The 16,114-nt window shown below is 48.1% G+C and overlaps 7 protein-coding genes across 7 annotated transcripts; 3 read left to right on the top strand and 4 right to left on the bottom strand.

Annotated features, from left to right (window-relative positions):
* Positions 1-405: 405 nt before the first annotated feature.
* Positions 406-1,815, top strand: DFL_005001 (uncharacterized protein; the record flags this gene model as incomplete). The annotated part of the gene is made up of 1 exon (XM_067634193.1): positions 406-1,815. The coding sequence occupies one exon, from the start codon at positions 406-408 to the stop codon at positions 1,813-1,815; it is 1,410 nt and encodes a 469-aa protein (XP_067492284.1).
* A 690-nt stretch (positions 1,816-2,505) lies between these two features.
* Positions 2,506-4,079, bottom strand: DFL_005000 (uncharacterized protein; the record flags this gene model as incomplete). Its single annotated transcript, XM_067634192.1, has 4 exons — positions 2,506-3,001; positions 3,083-3,234; positions 3,449-3,907; positions 3,966-4,079. 4 exons carry the CDS (start codon positions 4,077-4,079, stop codon positions 2,506-2,508), a joined length of 1,221 nt encoding a protein of 406 aa, XP_067492283.1.
* A 238-nt stretch (positions 4,080-4,317) lies between these two features.
* Positions 4,318-5,421, top strand: DFL_004999 (uncharacterized protein; the record flags this gene model as incomplete). Its single annotated transcript, XM_067634188.1, has 2 exons — positions 4,318-4,981; positions 5,045-5,421. 2 exons carry the CDS (start codon positions 4,318-4,320, stop codon positions 5,419-5,421), a joined length of 1,041 nt encoding a protein of 346 aa, XP_067492282.1.
* Positions 5,422-5,703: 282 nt separating this feature from the next.
* On the bottom strand, positions 5,704-7,223 carry DFL_004998 (uncharacterized protein; the record flags this gene model as incomplete). The annotated part of the gene is made up of 3 exons (XM_067634187.1): positions 5,704-6,273; positions 6,337-6,834; positions 6,915-7,223. 3 exons carry the CDS (start codon positions 7,221-7,223, stop codon positions 5,704-5,706), a joined length of 1,377 nt encoding a protein of 458 aa, XP_067492281.1.
* A 424-nt stretch (positions 7,224-7,647) lies between these two features.
* DFL_004997 (uncharacterized protein) lies at positions 7,648-9,931 on the bottom strand (the record flags this gene model as incomplete). Its single annotated transcript, XM_067634186.1, has 10 exons — positions 7,648-7,702; positions 7,774-7,817; positions 7,867-7,924; positions 7,991-8,138; positions 8,212-8,508; positions 8,582-8,688; positions 8,758-8,783; positions 8,847-9,531; positions 9,627-9,689; positions 9,786-9,931. The coding sequence occupies 10 exons, from the start codon at positions 9,929-9,931 to the stop codon at positions 7,648-7,650; spliced, it is 1,629 nt and encodes a 542-aa protein (XP_067492280.1).
* Positions 9,932-11,635: 1,704 nt separating this feature from the next.
* DFL_004996 (uncharacterized protein) lies at positions 11,636-13,496 on the top strand (the record flags this gene model as incomplete). The annotated part of the gene is made up of 4 exons (XM_067634185.1): positions 11,636-11,848; positions 11,955-12,529; positions 12,612-12,954; positions 13,020-13,496. The coding sequence occupies 4 exons, from the start codon at positions 11,636-11,638 to the stop codon at positions 13,494-13,496; spliced, it is 1,608 nt and encodes a 535-aa protein (XP_067492279.1).
* A 518-nt stretch (positions 13,497-14,014) lies between these two features.
* Positions 14,015-15,831, bottom strand: DFL_004995 (uncharacterized protein; the record flags this gene model as incomplete). Its single annotated transcript, XM_067634184.1, has 4 exons — positions 14,015-14,110; positions 14,160-15,440; positions 15,508-15,588; positions 15,667-15,831. The coding sequence occupies 4 exons, from the start codon at positions 15,829-15,831 to the stop codon at positions 14,015-14,017; spliced, it is 1,623 nt and encodes a 540-aa protein (XP_067492278.1).
* Positions 15,832-16,114: the final 283 nt, after the last annotated feature.

Here is a 16,114-nt window from a genome sequence, read left to right as displayed (position 1 = left end):
AGTAGCCTCGATTTCGCAATTCAGTTCGCTATGAACCGAGAGAGCCCCTCAGTCTGGCGCTCTGATGACTAGTCTGGGCTCTCGTAGCTTGTGCGCTATAAGGGAAAATTGGAAATCTCCTCGAGGCGTTTGAGTTTGAGTTGTCGCTGTTTGCTTGTGGCATTTCTTTTTTGGGGGAACGTTTTAAGCCGCATTCCATACTGCAAAGCGGCGAGGTTAGTCTCGAAGTTAGCGAACCCTTGCAGCGCCACTCGATTAGTGTACCGCAGAAAAGTCACAAACACTAACATCATGCAATCACGAAACTACGCCATTCAATTGCATCCTGACATCCTGTGATCCAAGGATACGCGTCTACGGAAACTATCACGCGTCCGAGCTGCTGCTTGTAGCAATCACACCGTTATGTCCGTCCTCCTAGAGACTAGTGCCGGGGACATAGTCATCGACTTGCTCGTCGATGATGCCCCACAGACATGTCTCAATTTCTTGAAGCTATGCAAGGTCAAATATTACAACTTTTCGCCCGTTTATAATATCCAAAAAGACTTCAGTTTCCAAACCGGCGACCCTATAGGGCCCGGCCAAAGCGGCAGCGATGGCGGCACTTCCATCTGGGGCAAGCTTCAAGGAGCCTCTAAAAAGTATTTTGAGAGCGAGTTTTCCCCCAAGCTCAAACATTCCGAACGAGGAACTGTCAGTATGGCCACTGCCCCAGCTGGAGGCGACGATGACGCAAAGCGGATAAGTGGCTCTCAATTTTTGATCACTCTTGGGGATAGCCTTGACTATTTGGATGGCAAAGGTTCTATTTTTGGCCGCGTGGTTGAAGGGTTCGATACTCTAGAAGCGATCAATTCTGCCTTTTGCGATGATAAAGGATGGCCACTAAAAGATATCAGAATCCGCCATACAATCGTCCTTGACGACCCTTTTGACGACCCCCCTGGACTCGTAGAGCCACCCGAGAGCCCCGTGCCCACAAAAGAACAACTGGCTACTGTTCGAATCGGCGAAGACGAAGATCTCAATGAAGAAATTGATGAAGAAACAGCAGAAATGCAACGGAGAGAACGTGAGGCGCGTGCCCAAGCACTGACTCTCGAGATGGTGGGGGATCTACCCTTCGCAGACGTCAAACCGCCAGAAAACGTCCTTTTCATTTGCAAACTTAATCCAGTAACACAGGATGAAGATCTTGAACTGATATTCTCTCGATTTGGAAAAATCTTGTCCTGCGAAGTCATTCGGGATAAACGTACGGGAGATAGTCTGCAGTACGCTTTCATCGAGTTCGAGAACCAAAAAGATTGCGAACAGGCATACTTCAAAATGGATGGTGTTCTTATTGATGACCATAGAATTCACGTTGACTTTTCCCAGAGCGTTTCGAAGTTGTCTGACTCGTGGAGAATGGATACGAATGCTAAACGCAGGGCTCACGCTGATTCAAAGGGATTCGGGGGGTCCTCCCAACTTCAAAGAAAACAACAGTATAAAAGTGGGGATGGTGGAGGCTATTCAGGGAAGAAGTACGATATGGTGTTTGACTCCAGCGAGCAAAGTCGAAGTTCGAAAGAATGGGGCGACCCGAGAAGGCGTGAAGGAGACGGGAAGGACCATAGAGGTCGTGATAGGGACAAAGACCGGCATCGAGACAAACACACCGGTGGTCGAAGCCATAAATACCGGAGATCAAGATCCCGTAGCACCAGCCCGAGGAGACGAGATCGGGAGAGACGGGAGAGACACCATGATCGAGATAGAGACTGGAACTCGGGTAGAGATCGCAGAGACCGATACGAAAGACGATAGCTCTGAGGAGTGCTCCTTTGTGTTACGATACTTGACACCTCCTAATTCTCACACCACTGTAATAAAAATGCCCAGGACCCAATTGAGTATCACTCGAGACTTGGTTCGACCCGTCAAGAATTTTCCGAATCCACAGCAGAGAATCTCCAACCCAGTAGAAATCAACCTAGTAAAACGACTGGGGCTGGTGTTATTGAGATCTCAGTGTAGTACAATGATACGGTTGCCTTCCTAGAAATGCCTTTCTACTCGGACATGAAACCGTTCCCTCTCATGGTTACCCACGTATATATCCAGGCTACCATGCTCGCCATGGATCCCGAGTTCCATGATGATTTCTAGAACCATGATCGTCACATTTGTGGCGAAGGCGCCGCATGACCAAACATTATGACGGACGACCCGTCTAGGCAGGGGATCGCTCTAACAACCAATACCCCTGGGATGTTTGCGAAAGGCTTCGAGAAGCCTCCTAGTAGTATTTGGCACAATGTAACCGGCGAGCATATGGGACAAAATGCAATGCAACATTGGTCTAGATTTGGCATGAATAAACTAATGGTTTTGAGATGCTAATTCTACATCCGCCTTTCCCCAACGCCAAAAAAAAACCAACAGAGACGTACCATTCGTGCAGCGAATTGTCATTACCTTTAATTACTTAGTTATCCTTTGGCTCCCTTGGGCCTTCTACCGTTTTTTCTTCGCAAACTCGACAAGATTTTCAATCACCCTCTCAAATGCCTCCTTGTCGCCCAGCGCCGCTTCTCTTTTTCCGAGCCAATATGTCAGAGTCTCGCTAGCTTCTCTGGTGACTTCTTCGAGCTTCTTGACATGTTCCTCCAGTTCGCTCGCGGTAAATGCTCGTAACCTGACGTCACTTGTAGAACAAAGTATCCTCGCAGACGGTATATCTACCAGTTTAGACTGTGCTTCTTTTTCTTTTCTCCTCCGGGAAGACGAGCGGTTAGACCGGTCGCCGTCCCCCCGGCCGGCATCTGAAGACTTTCGAGTATGTGATGATGATGGCAACACTAGTTTCTTTTGCTTGGTGTCTGCGGGTAGGATTTCGTCGAGATCAACCGGAACCCCTAGAGAAACCAAAAAAAGGCGGCGGATCCGTGACAGCTTCCAGTTGGGGGGCTGTAGGGGTGGCGGTGTACACAACTGCGTCCACAGCGATTGGCTACGAGAATCAATATCATTCGTTGAAAGGAGTCTTGAATTATATTGCTCCTGGGGATTGCAAAGCAACGGGGCAGGTCACCTTCGCTCTGTAAGAAATGCGCTATTCGTAGATGGTATGGGAGGGGGTACCGCATCTGCATTCCTATTATCTTGCGGGTACAGTGAAGAGATTATGCTGTCGATTTGAGACCTCATTTCGCCTGTAGACACTTTCGTAAAATCAAGTAAAGGCTGAACCGCGTCCCACGAAACCCGGAAGCAAGGCCACTCATGTTAGCAATTTGGCCTTGAATCCATGTTTTGCGGTTAAAGAAAATATTGCGTTTTCTACAACAGATTGCAGAAAGTAGGGCTTAATGATTGAAGTTGAAGAATTCATAAAAGCACAGAAGGAATGAATCAAAAACAGTAGCAAGCACTAAGGACGTTGTTCTCTTCCACATACCGATCTTGGAGGATCTTGGACACTTTCAATAGGTGTGTTTTCTACCTCGGCGGTTGGCGTCGCACTGTCGAAATCACCGAAATCATCAAAGCCATCGCCATCCTCAACCGTTTCTCCAAAATCATCGAAGTCATCATCGAAATCATTATCGTTAACCTCGTCGACAGGGCCTTCAAAAATGGCATTGGCGTTTTCACCACTCGTCTCCGGAACCGCGGCCGTCGATGAGAGGGGTGGTATGCCGATATCACCTTCGGACGGGCCTGGAGCTGGTAGGCCAGACCAACTCGTGGGCGATGTGGGAAGGGTAGCATTGGGATTCGGGTGGCCATTCGTTAGTGTCGTGTCTTCGTATTCTTGCAAAACATCGGGCTGCGCATCCATTGACTGATTTTCATACGCCTGCGACCCAGGAACGGAGCCGTGTACTGCGTGATCGTCCGAAGTCTTTTCTACAATCTGACTGTTTAATTAGTACGTCGGGATTATCTATGTATCCAATGTGGCTTGCCCTTACCAGCAGAGGTGCGTCGGTGGACTTTTGGGGTTCTGGGATGACCTGCACACGACTTTCAGGGATCGTCGTACCCGCCAAAGGCGCTTCAATGGTCTGGCCGGTGTCTGAAGACATGCTGCGGTTTTATCTGGCAGGAGCTTTCCACATGTGTAAACACGATCTGCTTTATCTTCAAAGCTGTCGATATCGATAGATGGACTGCGGGCTGGTTGTTGGTTTGCAGTCGGTGGCTTGTCTGAACGAATGAAGGTTAGTTTGTATATCTTGGCGTATCGGCTTGGCATCCCGCCAAACAAGATCGCCAAACTTACAACCACAAAATTTCTTCCTCGGATTCGACACAATCTCCAAAATGCCGGCGGAACCTTCATCGCTCGACTCTGTCGACTTGTCCGCGTTTAAGATCTTAGACCCACTGACAATCGCTTCCATAAACCTTCCGCCGTCGAAAGTCGCAAAGGTTCACAAAGGATTGACAACCCTCCCCGTTCGTTCGAATTCTCTGGCGGTGTTCTCTCCAGAACCAATTTTCCATTATCTCTTCGTCAAACCTCACGATCCCAAGTACACACCGATTATCAATGCACACCCAAATATCAACGGCCGGTCGCTTTATATTTCCTCTATCCCTTTCGATTCGACAGTCCATCACTTGAGGGCGCTTTTCACTGCGATCGGAGGCGGAAGAATCGAGACCGTTATATTTAGTGACGAGCCACTCCCACCTCGCCCATCTACGGTGGATGAAAAAAACCCAATCAAGAACAAGAAGAGGAAGAGGTCAAATCCGGCCGCAACCAACAAACAAACAGCCGAAACCGCACCATGGCCGTCTCTCTGGAACCGAAAGTTGCATCTCCCGGGCACAACGGCGGTGGCTGTTTTCGTTGACAAAGCGGCTTGCGATTTAGCCATGAAAGCCGTAACCGAAAATTCAACGGATAACCCAAATCTAGACTACTTCTGGGGTAGCGGAATAGGGAAAGGCAATCTAATTCCCGAGCTCGGAAAGACACGTTGGTCCCTCCGGCTCCCGCTTCATTTGACCGGTCTATTTCTAACATACATTGAGATGATAGGCTACGAGGATCATATGGAAAGAATGTTTCCTGACCCGGAATGGGCACAGAAGTTTGTGGACGATTCACTGGAAGCCTACGACAATCGCCTCAAAGCCGAAGAGGAAGAAAGACGCCGGAAAGCCAATGAGCCCGACGAAGACGGGTTCATCACTGTCGTCCGTTCTAGTAGGCCCCGCCCTCCACCCTCCGCAGAGGAGATCGCAGAACGTCTCAAGAAGGAGGAGAAGAGAGCAAAGAAAGGATTCTATCCCGATTTCTACAGATTTCAACTGCGCGAACTCAAAAAAGAGCAAACAAAACAGCTCCTGTCTCAGTTCGAAGATGCAAAACGACAGGTTCGGGAGCGCAAAGATGCCCGAAAACACAAGTCTTGAGGCCGCAATAGCCGAGATGGCTTTGGACGCTCCCTTGGGGGCATGCCGGCATAAAATATATACGAACAAACCCCGACCCTAATATTAATCCAATCTATCAGCTTCGCCAAGAGAGACCTGCCACTGGCTAACTACAGATCCAATCCATTACAACCTGGCCAAACCCGGCCGAGATCCGACAAAACCCGCTCCCCAGCGCAAGCGATTCTCGCGAATATGCCGGCCCCCCGAGGTCCTGAGTTTTTTTTATAGTAGATGCGGCGGCCAAAGGAGAGAGTCGGTTCACAGAGTCGAATTTTGCATCAGATTACTCATTTCATTCACATTTCCGGCATCTGCGGCATCCGAATCTTGGAGCCGGTTGGGCAAAAAGTCCAGCCTGAACTCTAAATCGAGCTCATCGAGAACCATTTTTGATAAGCTTTGGTCAGAACAGCTCCATTTCGGATAATGCTTAATGGGCAAATCCACCGATATTTTGGTGCAGTCGTGTGTGTGGTTGATAGCTAGACGCTTCCTGTCTTCGTCCTTCAAGCGTGCAACCTTGATTGTTTCGACAGTCATGTCCAGCCCGTTGATTCGATAGGTGATATGGAAAATTTTTCTGGTTGACCATTCAGCAAATAAGAATAGAACGTGTGAAGTCGAGTACCAGTTTGCGTGGTCCCTCGAGTTTTTAAACCTGAGAGCTTGCTGGCGGTCCAAAACACACAAATCAATGGCTCTGATATCAATATTAGTATCTTCGATGTACATTTCCATCTCTTGCTTTGTTCGAGCGGACAAATCCAGATAAATAAAAGGGGTGCCACCCTTATATTCGTTACGGATGTAGCGGAAATGTGGCGTATTCTACGATATCCGATTAGCACTGAAACCACGTATCGTATTTGAAGCATGCCATCGTAACTTTACCTTGGGAATCGTCTTCTTTTCATAAGGGAACCAGAAAAGCATGCCACTTTTGAGAAAGATCTTGACATGCACATCTTCCTTCACTCCCAAGCCACACCCACAAAAGCACACATATGCCTCTAACTCTTTTAGTATTTCCAAACTTCCGACCTCGTCCCCGTAACGTAATTCAAAAACTCGGTTTTCAAGCCCGGTTGAATTACACCACACCACCGTCTGTACAAGTTGGTCCCTTTGTATGTCCCAGGCGCTGTGAATGCGCATGAGATCCAAGTCAATGGTAGGCCGGGTAGAAGCTACCGGTTGCTGCGGCTCAACTGGAAGCCGTGGTTTTAGAAGCTGCGTATCCACATCTAAATCCCAATAGAGGATACTCGCCGGGTTTGTTGGGTATGGTGGCTCCGGAAAGTCATACTGCCATGGATCGAATGGATTATACCGGACCTGACGAAGAAACGTAATAAGGGCGAAAGGGTACGTTGGTCGAGAACCTAAGATCTAAAAATTCATTCATACGACTATTTAGTATTAGACTTATCTCAACAGTGGTATTCTATCCATGGCCAGTTTCGCCATACAATGTAATTTCTTAGAGAGCCAGCTTCCTTCACCTGATCTTGCCTATTGAAGTTCAGGAAAAACGGCTTCGGGGTTTTATTCCCTTTCGATTGGACCAGCGGCTTGTCTGGAAGTGTACCCATAGACCGTTGTAACAAAGATACACATTGGCTCGGGTAGAAATGGTTGAGTGTCAAATGATATATCTCTTCGATTGGTTCATCCAGATCCGCAGTGGTATCGTGGTGGTCGTCGTGATCTGTATCACCTTGCGGATCGCGGACTCTCCTCTTGGTTTGGAAGAGGTTTTTCGATGGAGAAACATCCATGAGGCTGCTACATGCTATTCACAACTGAGAACAAGACGGAAATAAAACCAGCCTCATGGATACACGTTTTGCAACTGCGAAGGTTAGGTATTGTGTGGATGCAAGGTACATGTCCCTGCTTTGTGGCCGTACGACACACGCTGTGCATTGCCTGTCAGGCTGAAACGAAAACCACGCAAACAACACAAGTATCAATTTCTACCGATCCCAGCGTAAACAGGAAGCCACCATGGAATCCAAGTCACGCATCAAATAAAGCCACCTTAGAGCTAAGTAATGACTAAGGAGCAAAGGCATTTCTGGAGGCTCTCATTTATAAGAAAAGGCACCTTTATCATCTGTCGGCTTCCTTCTTCTTCTCTTCCTTCCTTCCTTTCTTTTTTTATTTATTTTTTTGCTTAGACTCCTCCTCTTCTTTCTAACCTTAAGCTGGAACCTCAATCTTCATAAGGTCGGCTCCGTTTTGAATGTCGGTTTTGCTGTAAGCCCAATGTCAATTAGGAATAAAAGATATAAAAGTTTTCATTCAAGGAGGTATGGAATTACTGACCTTGGCATGGCATGCCTTCTCATGAGCTCCGAGCATTGCGTTACCTATAACATATTAACCACCAAACAAGATGGAAGAAGGCCCAAAACTTACAATAGGATCCCTCTGCATGGATGCGACGGCGACGACCGTCTCCCCTTGAGTGTAGTAGCTGCATTCCCAGCTGTTATTATATAAACTGGTACCTGGAGGAGAAGGGGGAGAAGTTACTACTTACGCTACAAACTTGTTCTCTTCAAGATTACCGTCGATGACTACATCATCATAGCCGCCGATAGTATTCCCACAATATCTTAGTTGCAAGCCAAGAGCACTCCAGAATATAGGTGTGAAGAAGTCCGCCGTTTCACCCGTCGCAATGTGCTCTAGAAATTTCGGAAGAAGAGTCATCCCGTCAGTTGTTTGACGCGATCATAAAACCACATTGCTTATGCATACTCGCCACAACTCGACCGGAGTTCTGCGCTACGTTCCAATGCTCGATGCGAACGACCGAATCTGAGAGGCTACCGGGGCCCCTATATGGATACGTAGCAATGTCTCCAATCGCGTAAGCGTCCTTCACGCTGTTAACCCGGAAGTTTTCATCCACACGGAGAGAGCCATCTTTTTCCAACGGAACATGCTTGATATATTCTGTCGCAGGAGCGACGCCGACTCCGAGAATAACGGCATCTGCTTCGAAAGAAGTCCCGTCTTTCAAGACAACAGATCCAACGAGAGAAGAATTCGAACCTAAAATCAAATGGTCGGGTCAGATTTATCCAGGGTACCGAAGCTGTGTTTCAATTTCGATTCGATAACTTACCAGATGGCTCAGCGGCCTCGACGCTTGCTTTCATGTAAAACTTAACCCCTTTCTTCTCTAGTATCGACTGGAAGGAGGCGCCAACAAGTTTACCCATGACTCGCTCCCTAATCTCGCTCCGTTAGTTCTATTTTCTGGAAAAATCACTCCCGTGGGTCCCTGTTTTGCTTGCATACATTGGGACTTCTTCCATTCCGACAACCTGTAAGGCGAGTTCTAGTTAACTCGGTCAAGCCATTGCATTTCAATGCATAGGTGTGCATACCGTAACTTCATGCTTTTTCCCGACGAGGAAATTGGCGACCTCCATGCCAATGAATGAGCTTCCGATGACAACTATCTTCTTGCCACCATCTAACCCAATAGCGTCGACTATAGCCTTAGCGGTTTCGATGGTTCGAATCGTAAAGATATTGCCGAGATCTTTGAAGCCCTTCAACGGTAAATTCTTTGGAGTAGCTCCGGTCGCGAGGATGACTTTATTGTAGTGGAAAGTCTGCCCGTCCTCTGTTTCTACCGAGTGCTTCTCAAAATCGACACCCTTGACGATCGTGGAAGTATGAAAATCTACATCCAGACCCTTTAAGAATTCAATAGTGCGCCAAGCAATCTTATTAGGATCGGTGATAAGGGCTTTGCTGAGTTTTGTCCTGTCGATCGGGGGGTATGATTCCTTCGAAAGAACGATAATCTTTCCTTGGTAGCCATATTCGCGTAACGCCTCGAGGGCCCCGATGGCACCGGAACCCCCCCCAACTATGAGAACGGTGTCGTCCGATACGGCTTGCTTGCAGGCGTAAGTTGGGACCCGGCCGAATTCCTTGATCTTAGATTCCTCCGCTTCAATAGTTAAATCGTCCCCGTTGAGGAGGACAGGGAAACTATTGAGAGAATCTAGAGCAGGAGCATCCTCGATATCACCAGTTATTGCATTGAAACAAGCCCCATGCCTTTACGGCAAAAGTGCATTTTGTGGAAGTGATTTCCAATCAGCTACTATATTTCTATCCTTAGGGAACCCCGAATACGAGCAGTTACTACATACCAAGGGCACTTGAGTCTTCCGGACGGTGTAAGAGTCCCCTTGACAAGCGGGGCACCATAGTGACTAAATGTTTGAATTTATGAGCATATAGGCCTTCTGGGTATGCGTCGAAGGGACCAGAGTTGAAAAGCGATGTAAAGCATCTCAAATTAGACGTACGTGCATCGGGGGCTGAGTGCAGTGACATTTTGCCCCACTTGGACCAGCAAGAGTTTTGTATCACCGAGGCCTTCAACAGTGACTTCTCGCTTGAAAGTTGGCTTCAAATCCGACTTGTCGACTCCGATAAGCTTGTACTGGGGCATTTTGAAAGACGTGGTGGTATGGAAGTCACAGCGAACGAGGGGCTCGGAAGCCTGGAAGCGATGGGTGATGGTTTGAAATACCGCGCTGGCTCTTCTGGGAATTGTAGGTTTGATGGTCTTTAGTTTCGATGGTGAACCAAATGCGAGAATAATTGGATTCATTCGTCAGGCTGGAAAGTAATGTTCGAAACAGGTAGTTAATAGTACGTGAGATGCCGTTAACTTCATAGACATGTAGCCGTCCCTCATATCATGAATCTAGAGCTGAGAGTCGACGTCTACCATGAAAAAGTATACCAGAATCTTAATATTAACATATTCCTGTGCCGTGGACCTATAATATACGTCTGCTATTCAATGCATCGCATATCATTTTCCATTAAACCAAGTAGTATTCCTAGGAAACGGTATCAGACCGCATTTGGTTTTGTATGCTCTCATCCTGGAAATATAAGTAGCCTGGTAATCTATAATCTGTAATGGCTGACAAAATACGGCCGTAGACGGCCGCACGCATGTCGTCATAAGATAATGTTGGAAAGCTCCAACGGCCAATCGCCTTCGTCCCGAATGTCAGCTTTCGGCAAGCCGAACTAAATGATGTGTTAAGACAAGCACCCGACCGAGTTCGGGAGGCCGACTCGGGAGGGTTTGGCAGCCGAGGAAGGCAGACCGGGGTGTCATTCCATTTGTCTAAAAATAGGAAACCCACTTCACTCTCCGGACCTGTCGACATTGTCGGTCATGGCAGCCTACTGTGCAAGTAAGTACTTATGCATGCTCACGATTCCTTGCTCAATGCGTACGCGTACTCGTAGATTTATCTGATATCGCCAGCCTATCAACGATGTTTCCTCCGTTGTAGTCCCGGTGTCAGATTCAGAGGCGCCTCATCTCCATGTCGCAGAACTTAACCGTTGACGGGAGAAGGGCCGCGACATCATTGCGGCGCGGTCATCCCCATTAATTTCAGCTCCCCGCGCTCTCAGTCGGACCCCACATACATTTACTTGCGTTCATGATGATACACACAAACTTCCGTAATCATGCTGTCCTTTGTCTCTCTCTCTCCCCCATGCCTCTCTCTCAAAGTCGAACGGGGCGTTTTCCGCAGCCGGTTTCATCGGAGCGCCTTGCCAGCGAACTGCCCCTGGAAATCCGACAGCCTTATTATGATTGCTGGAATGCTTAATTTCTATCTTAACGAACGATGGTGCGGTGCAGGGAGCAGGTGGTATCTCTACACACCGCAAAGAGGACCTTTGTTTACCTATATATAATCAATCGATGAAACCAAAGCAAATAGAATTCTCGCGATGTGGCCGTTAAATTATATTCGGCAGACGGGAAGTCTTACTTACTTCCTTAAGTACTTAAGTACCTGGTGTTTGAACGGTGTTTGTTCCCCTCAGTCATTGCATCGATCGTCATCATCATTGCATTGCTCACCCCTCCAAGCTTAAACCCAAGCTCGTCCTTCGTACCTTGGCGTCCGTCCGTCGCCTGCCGGGCTCATATCTTCTCACCGCCCACCATCACCATCACCATTGCCATCATCAACGTCACCATAGCATACACACGCCTGAGGCACTTGGTTGCTCCATAGCCTGCAGCCACGATCACGACCGAGGCCGGCCTCATTCTTTAATAATATACCGTCGTTGCAACATCCAAGCCTTGGGCCGAGTCAACTAGCGACGGACAATGTCGCTCTGCATTCATTTGGACAAACCCGCAGGACATGCTTATACAAACCTCGATATTCTATCCGGCTATGTTTCTTTGGAGCTTCCTAGCGATGAAACTATAACTTCAATTGTTGTAAAACTAGAAGGACTCGTGCAAACTAAGCTCAAGGAACCTAAGCGGCACGAAGATGACAAGGACAGCAAAAGATGGGAATCCGAACTACACAAGGTACGTACGCTATGGCTATTAGTTTACTCTTCCTCTGATCCAAATAAAATACCTAAGGACTTGCCTTCTAATATTCTAATTATATATCCTCCTTCTTCCCTCCTAGGTCCTGTATCTCACCAAAACTGTCTTTCCAGCAGACGAAGTCCTAAAGCAATCCACCTCAACCGCCGGATTCAAACTCAAGAAGGGAGAATATGAATATCCATTCGAGTTTAGAATACCAATAAATAACGTCTGTATCCCGCAAACCGGTATTCTCAAGACGTTGAGCGAGCTAGGCCAAGGATTCGACCCAGTAAAGGAAACACAGAAGCAAGAGCAGCATGTCAAGACAACCCTTCCGCCCTCCCTTAGCGGTATACCTCACGACATGGCATGGTGTCGATACTTCGTTAAGGTCACCCTCAGTCGTCCTCAGTTTTACCGAACGAATACCCGGAAGCACGAGCTCATTGTCCTTCTACCGATCGAACCACCAAGGCCACCTCCAACTTCAAGAGAAACCTTTGCCAAACGTGAACATCTCCAAAATTATCAACAGGGCCCTCCGAGGAAAAAGCGTGGCCTTTTCGATTCGTGGAAGGGTAGGCCGGACTCTCTGCCTCCTCCGATAAACCAATCCCGGTTCTTCGTCGAAGCCCGTCTACCTTCACCTCCTATCATAACACCAAAAGAGCCGTAAGTCCGCATTGAGTTCATTGGCAAAGTTGCCTTGAGCGGCTTCCCGCTTTTTTTTTCGTACGTCTAACCTTTACTTCAGTATCCCTTTACGAATTCTATTTACGAAGCTTACGCCCTTCACGGCTCCGATTATTCTGCGCTCGCTCCAAATCCGCCTCATAAGCACGACACATATCCGCGTTCATGATATCACACACGATCTCATATCATCGAGCCATGCTCATAGCAGTACCCAGCTAGCAATCCCCGTTGGCCACCCCAACTCACCTGTCGGGGAAGAGTTAGAAGCGGAAAGTTCGGCATGGAGTCAGTGGTCGTTCCCCAGTTCGGTTCAGCCGAGTTTCGTAACCTGCAACATCCGTCGCAAGTACGATCTTGAGATCTCCGTGGGTGTCAGTCTTGGTTTACAACCACAGTTCGAGGTAGCGCCTTCCCCCCATGCAACTGAATCAACAACAAGTATTCAGCTAACATTCCATACGCATAGGTTGTCAGTCTAATAATGCCCGTTGAAGTTTTCTCTGGCATTCGTCCCCCGCCCCAGCTTCAACTTTTGACTTCTCAGCGTAGAAGGCCGTCGAATACCTTACCCCCGAAGGAATTGAAGAGACCGCAAACCGCAACCAAACCAACACTATCAGCCGCACCATCCATTTCACCTGTTTCCCCAGCATCTCCATCGTCAGCAAAGCTTCCACCCCTCCAAACAAACACAAACGCCAATACCGCACCCCCAGTCGAATATCCTTTCAGTCCTATCCAGGTCGCCGATGGGACACCTCCGGGAACTTTTGTTGCGGCAAGCTCGCCCGCTAGTGCTATCGATGATCTACCCCCGACTTACGATGAAGCGACAGCCGTGAATGTGGAACCCGTTAGTGGCCCACGTCGGGAGTTTCAACTAGAGCCGGGCTACTTCACGCGGCCTGCTGAAATGGAATTGCAAATGTCTAGAAAGAGATAGACGCTCAAAGTTTTCGATGGTTACGTTCTTCATATTCCTCGTTCACATTTACATCCTTCGTGTTCATATCTTTTCATACGGGTTTCAAACTCATTTCTCTCAATATTCCTTGCATGGCGTTTTTGTGCTTTTGTCCCCTCTGTGATATTCTTTACGCGGCGTCCTGCTTAACACCTACTGTTGTTTTGTGATTATATTTTTCGATACCGACGGCAAAAACGACAGAGTCCCCCGCAATGGGCATACGGGCTAGTTTGGGTGTTCGGATTTCTATTCTATTGTGTCTTGGCAGCGTTTGTCTCCGAAATAGATACCAGGTCTCGATCCTGGATAATTCTTAATTAATTTAATGAGCAACTATGAGGGGAACCCAATATTGGAAAGTTATGACCACCATATAGCTCAAGTACTTAATGCAAAGAGGGTATCATGAATAAAGAGCCCAACTGCTTCAACGCCAGATGACTCCCGAGCAGCCAATCAAGAACTTGCAAAGAGCACGTTGATGCCATAGAAACCTACTTTCGTTCCCTCCTCTTTGGCGGCGTATCGATGAACCGTGTACGTTTGGTGGGATGCGGGCTTGGTGACGTTGTATCGAATAGTCGGCGTTTCTTTGACGAGTGTTAGTCTCAAGCGTTACGAGCATAGAGCGGAGCTTACCTTTGTGTAAATTGAAGGCTTTATCGGCGACATGATTTCCATCGAACTATCATCATCTTCAACGGGAAATGGGACAAGGTCAATAGATCCTTTCGTGTTTTCTGCTGGCTCCTCTCCCTCCTCGTCTCCTTCCATCACTTCTTCCACGCATTCGCCGAACGATTGATCTCCAGGCAAGTACTCTTCTTCATTCTCTCCCTCCTCCTCCTCCTCCTCCTCCTCCTCCTCCTCCTCCTCCTCCTCCTCCTCCTCCTCCGCACCATGCAAACACTTTTGCCCTTCCGCAAATCTCCCTTCTTCTGCTTCCTCCACTTCATCCACCTGAAAGGTTAACTTTTTGGTTGGCCGATTCAACTTCTCTTCAACTTCCACTTGCCATATATCCACGTCTTCAGCCTGGTTGGCGGTAGGCTCGGGTGGCATTCCTGCCGGAGGGATGGTCTGAAAATTGATATCAAGCTCCTCCAAGACAGCACGCCTTTCCCTCTCGACCGCATCCTCCAGTGCTTTGATTTTTTTCGAATTCGCTTTATCCGGCTGTTTGTTCACTAGATCCACCAAAGCGATGGCGTTTTTCCAGGCTTCCAGCGTGCCTTGCAGCTGCAGCCTAAGCCTCTCTATTTCCCGATCCCGGGCATCCAAGTCCTCGAGTGGCACATAATTCGGTTGGTTCAACATTTCCTTGAGATGTTCAAGTACTTCATCCACTTCGTTTGAGAGAGATGCATACGATACATCGTTGGCTATGACATTCCGTTCTCCCTCTTCAAGTTCGGCTTCCTGATCCACTTCGGTATCCATCCCGGATATCGCTTTTAGCGTGGTTACGGTTGACTTGACCATGGATACCAACGTATCGTTCTCGTCGGCCAAATTTTGCGACAAAGTCGTAAGAATCGCAGTCGTGTCGTCTGTTAGAGCCACATCTATTCCTCCCGGAACCGAGCCCTCACTCCCGACGGATCCCCCGAGATGCGTAGTTGACGAAGTTCCAGACAAGGTAACTCCAGGAAAGGAAATCGGTTGCTTGTTGCCTCTCCCACCTCGAGATTTTTCCAGTAACCTTTCTTTCATCTTGGATATCTGATGATCCCGCTTTCGGATTTCGTTGGCATGCTGCGTTCGGACCTGTTGTACCATGGTCTTCAGGCGTGCTGTCTCATCTTTAAGGGCTTTGGCTGTGATCTCAGCGGAGCGAACGTTCGCATTGAGGACCCTCTCTTGGCCTTGGAGGGTTGCGCAACGGCGTTCGAGTTCTTCGCATCGAGATTTGTAACGTTCCTTCACTAAGAGTGAGCCCGTCGTCCTTTATCGTATGTGTGACGCATAGTCAATCCCGAAGACATACCGAAGAGCTGTTCGCTTTGCTCTCGCTCTCTTTAAGAGTCTTCATCCCCATTGCAAGCGTCTCCTTTTGTTCGCCATCTCTCTAAATGCGACCGTCACGTTAACTCCGTAAAAAAGCATGGTGGTAAACGTACAATTACCTCGGATCGTGTAAACTCACATCTCGACGCCTTACTAGGTCGTGAACAAGATTAATTATTCGAGTCGGGGTCGTTTCGTCTTCGGCCGGATTGTCGAAAGCAATCTTATGGCCGCCCTTCAGTAGCCCTCTCGCGGCAAGGAGGTTGTTGAGATACTTGGATGCCGTAGCGATGTCTTTGTCCATGTTGGTAAGCTTTTTTCGAAGATGGATGTAGAGAATCGGTTCGAGGAAGCGTGCGACCGGGCTCAACTTGAAGGGGCTGTGGTGCGCGTGTGTTGATAAACAAACCGAAGCGGGCGACCCCGTGCCGCCGCGGGTCTTCTTAGATTACATGTACAACACCAATAATATCATCATGTGACCGTGCTTCTAAAACGACGATACCACACTACGTAACACACACTTAAGCTTAAGGTTAACACATTCCATACTTGTACTACTTAGATCGATCAATCCGGTATGAAGA

The sequence above is a fragment of the Arthrobotrys flagrans genome (genome assembly GCF_004000055.1).
Source record: "Arthrobotrys flagrans strain CBS H-5679 chromosome Unknown unitig_0, whole genome shotgun sequence".
NCBI lineage: Eukaryota > Fungi > Ascomycota > Orbiliomycetes > Orbiliales > Orbiliaceae > Arthrobotrys > Arthrobotrys flagrans.
This window is presented reverse-complemented; position numbering and strand designations above follow the sequence as displayed.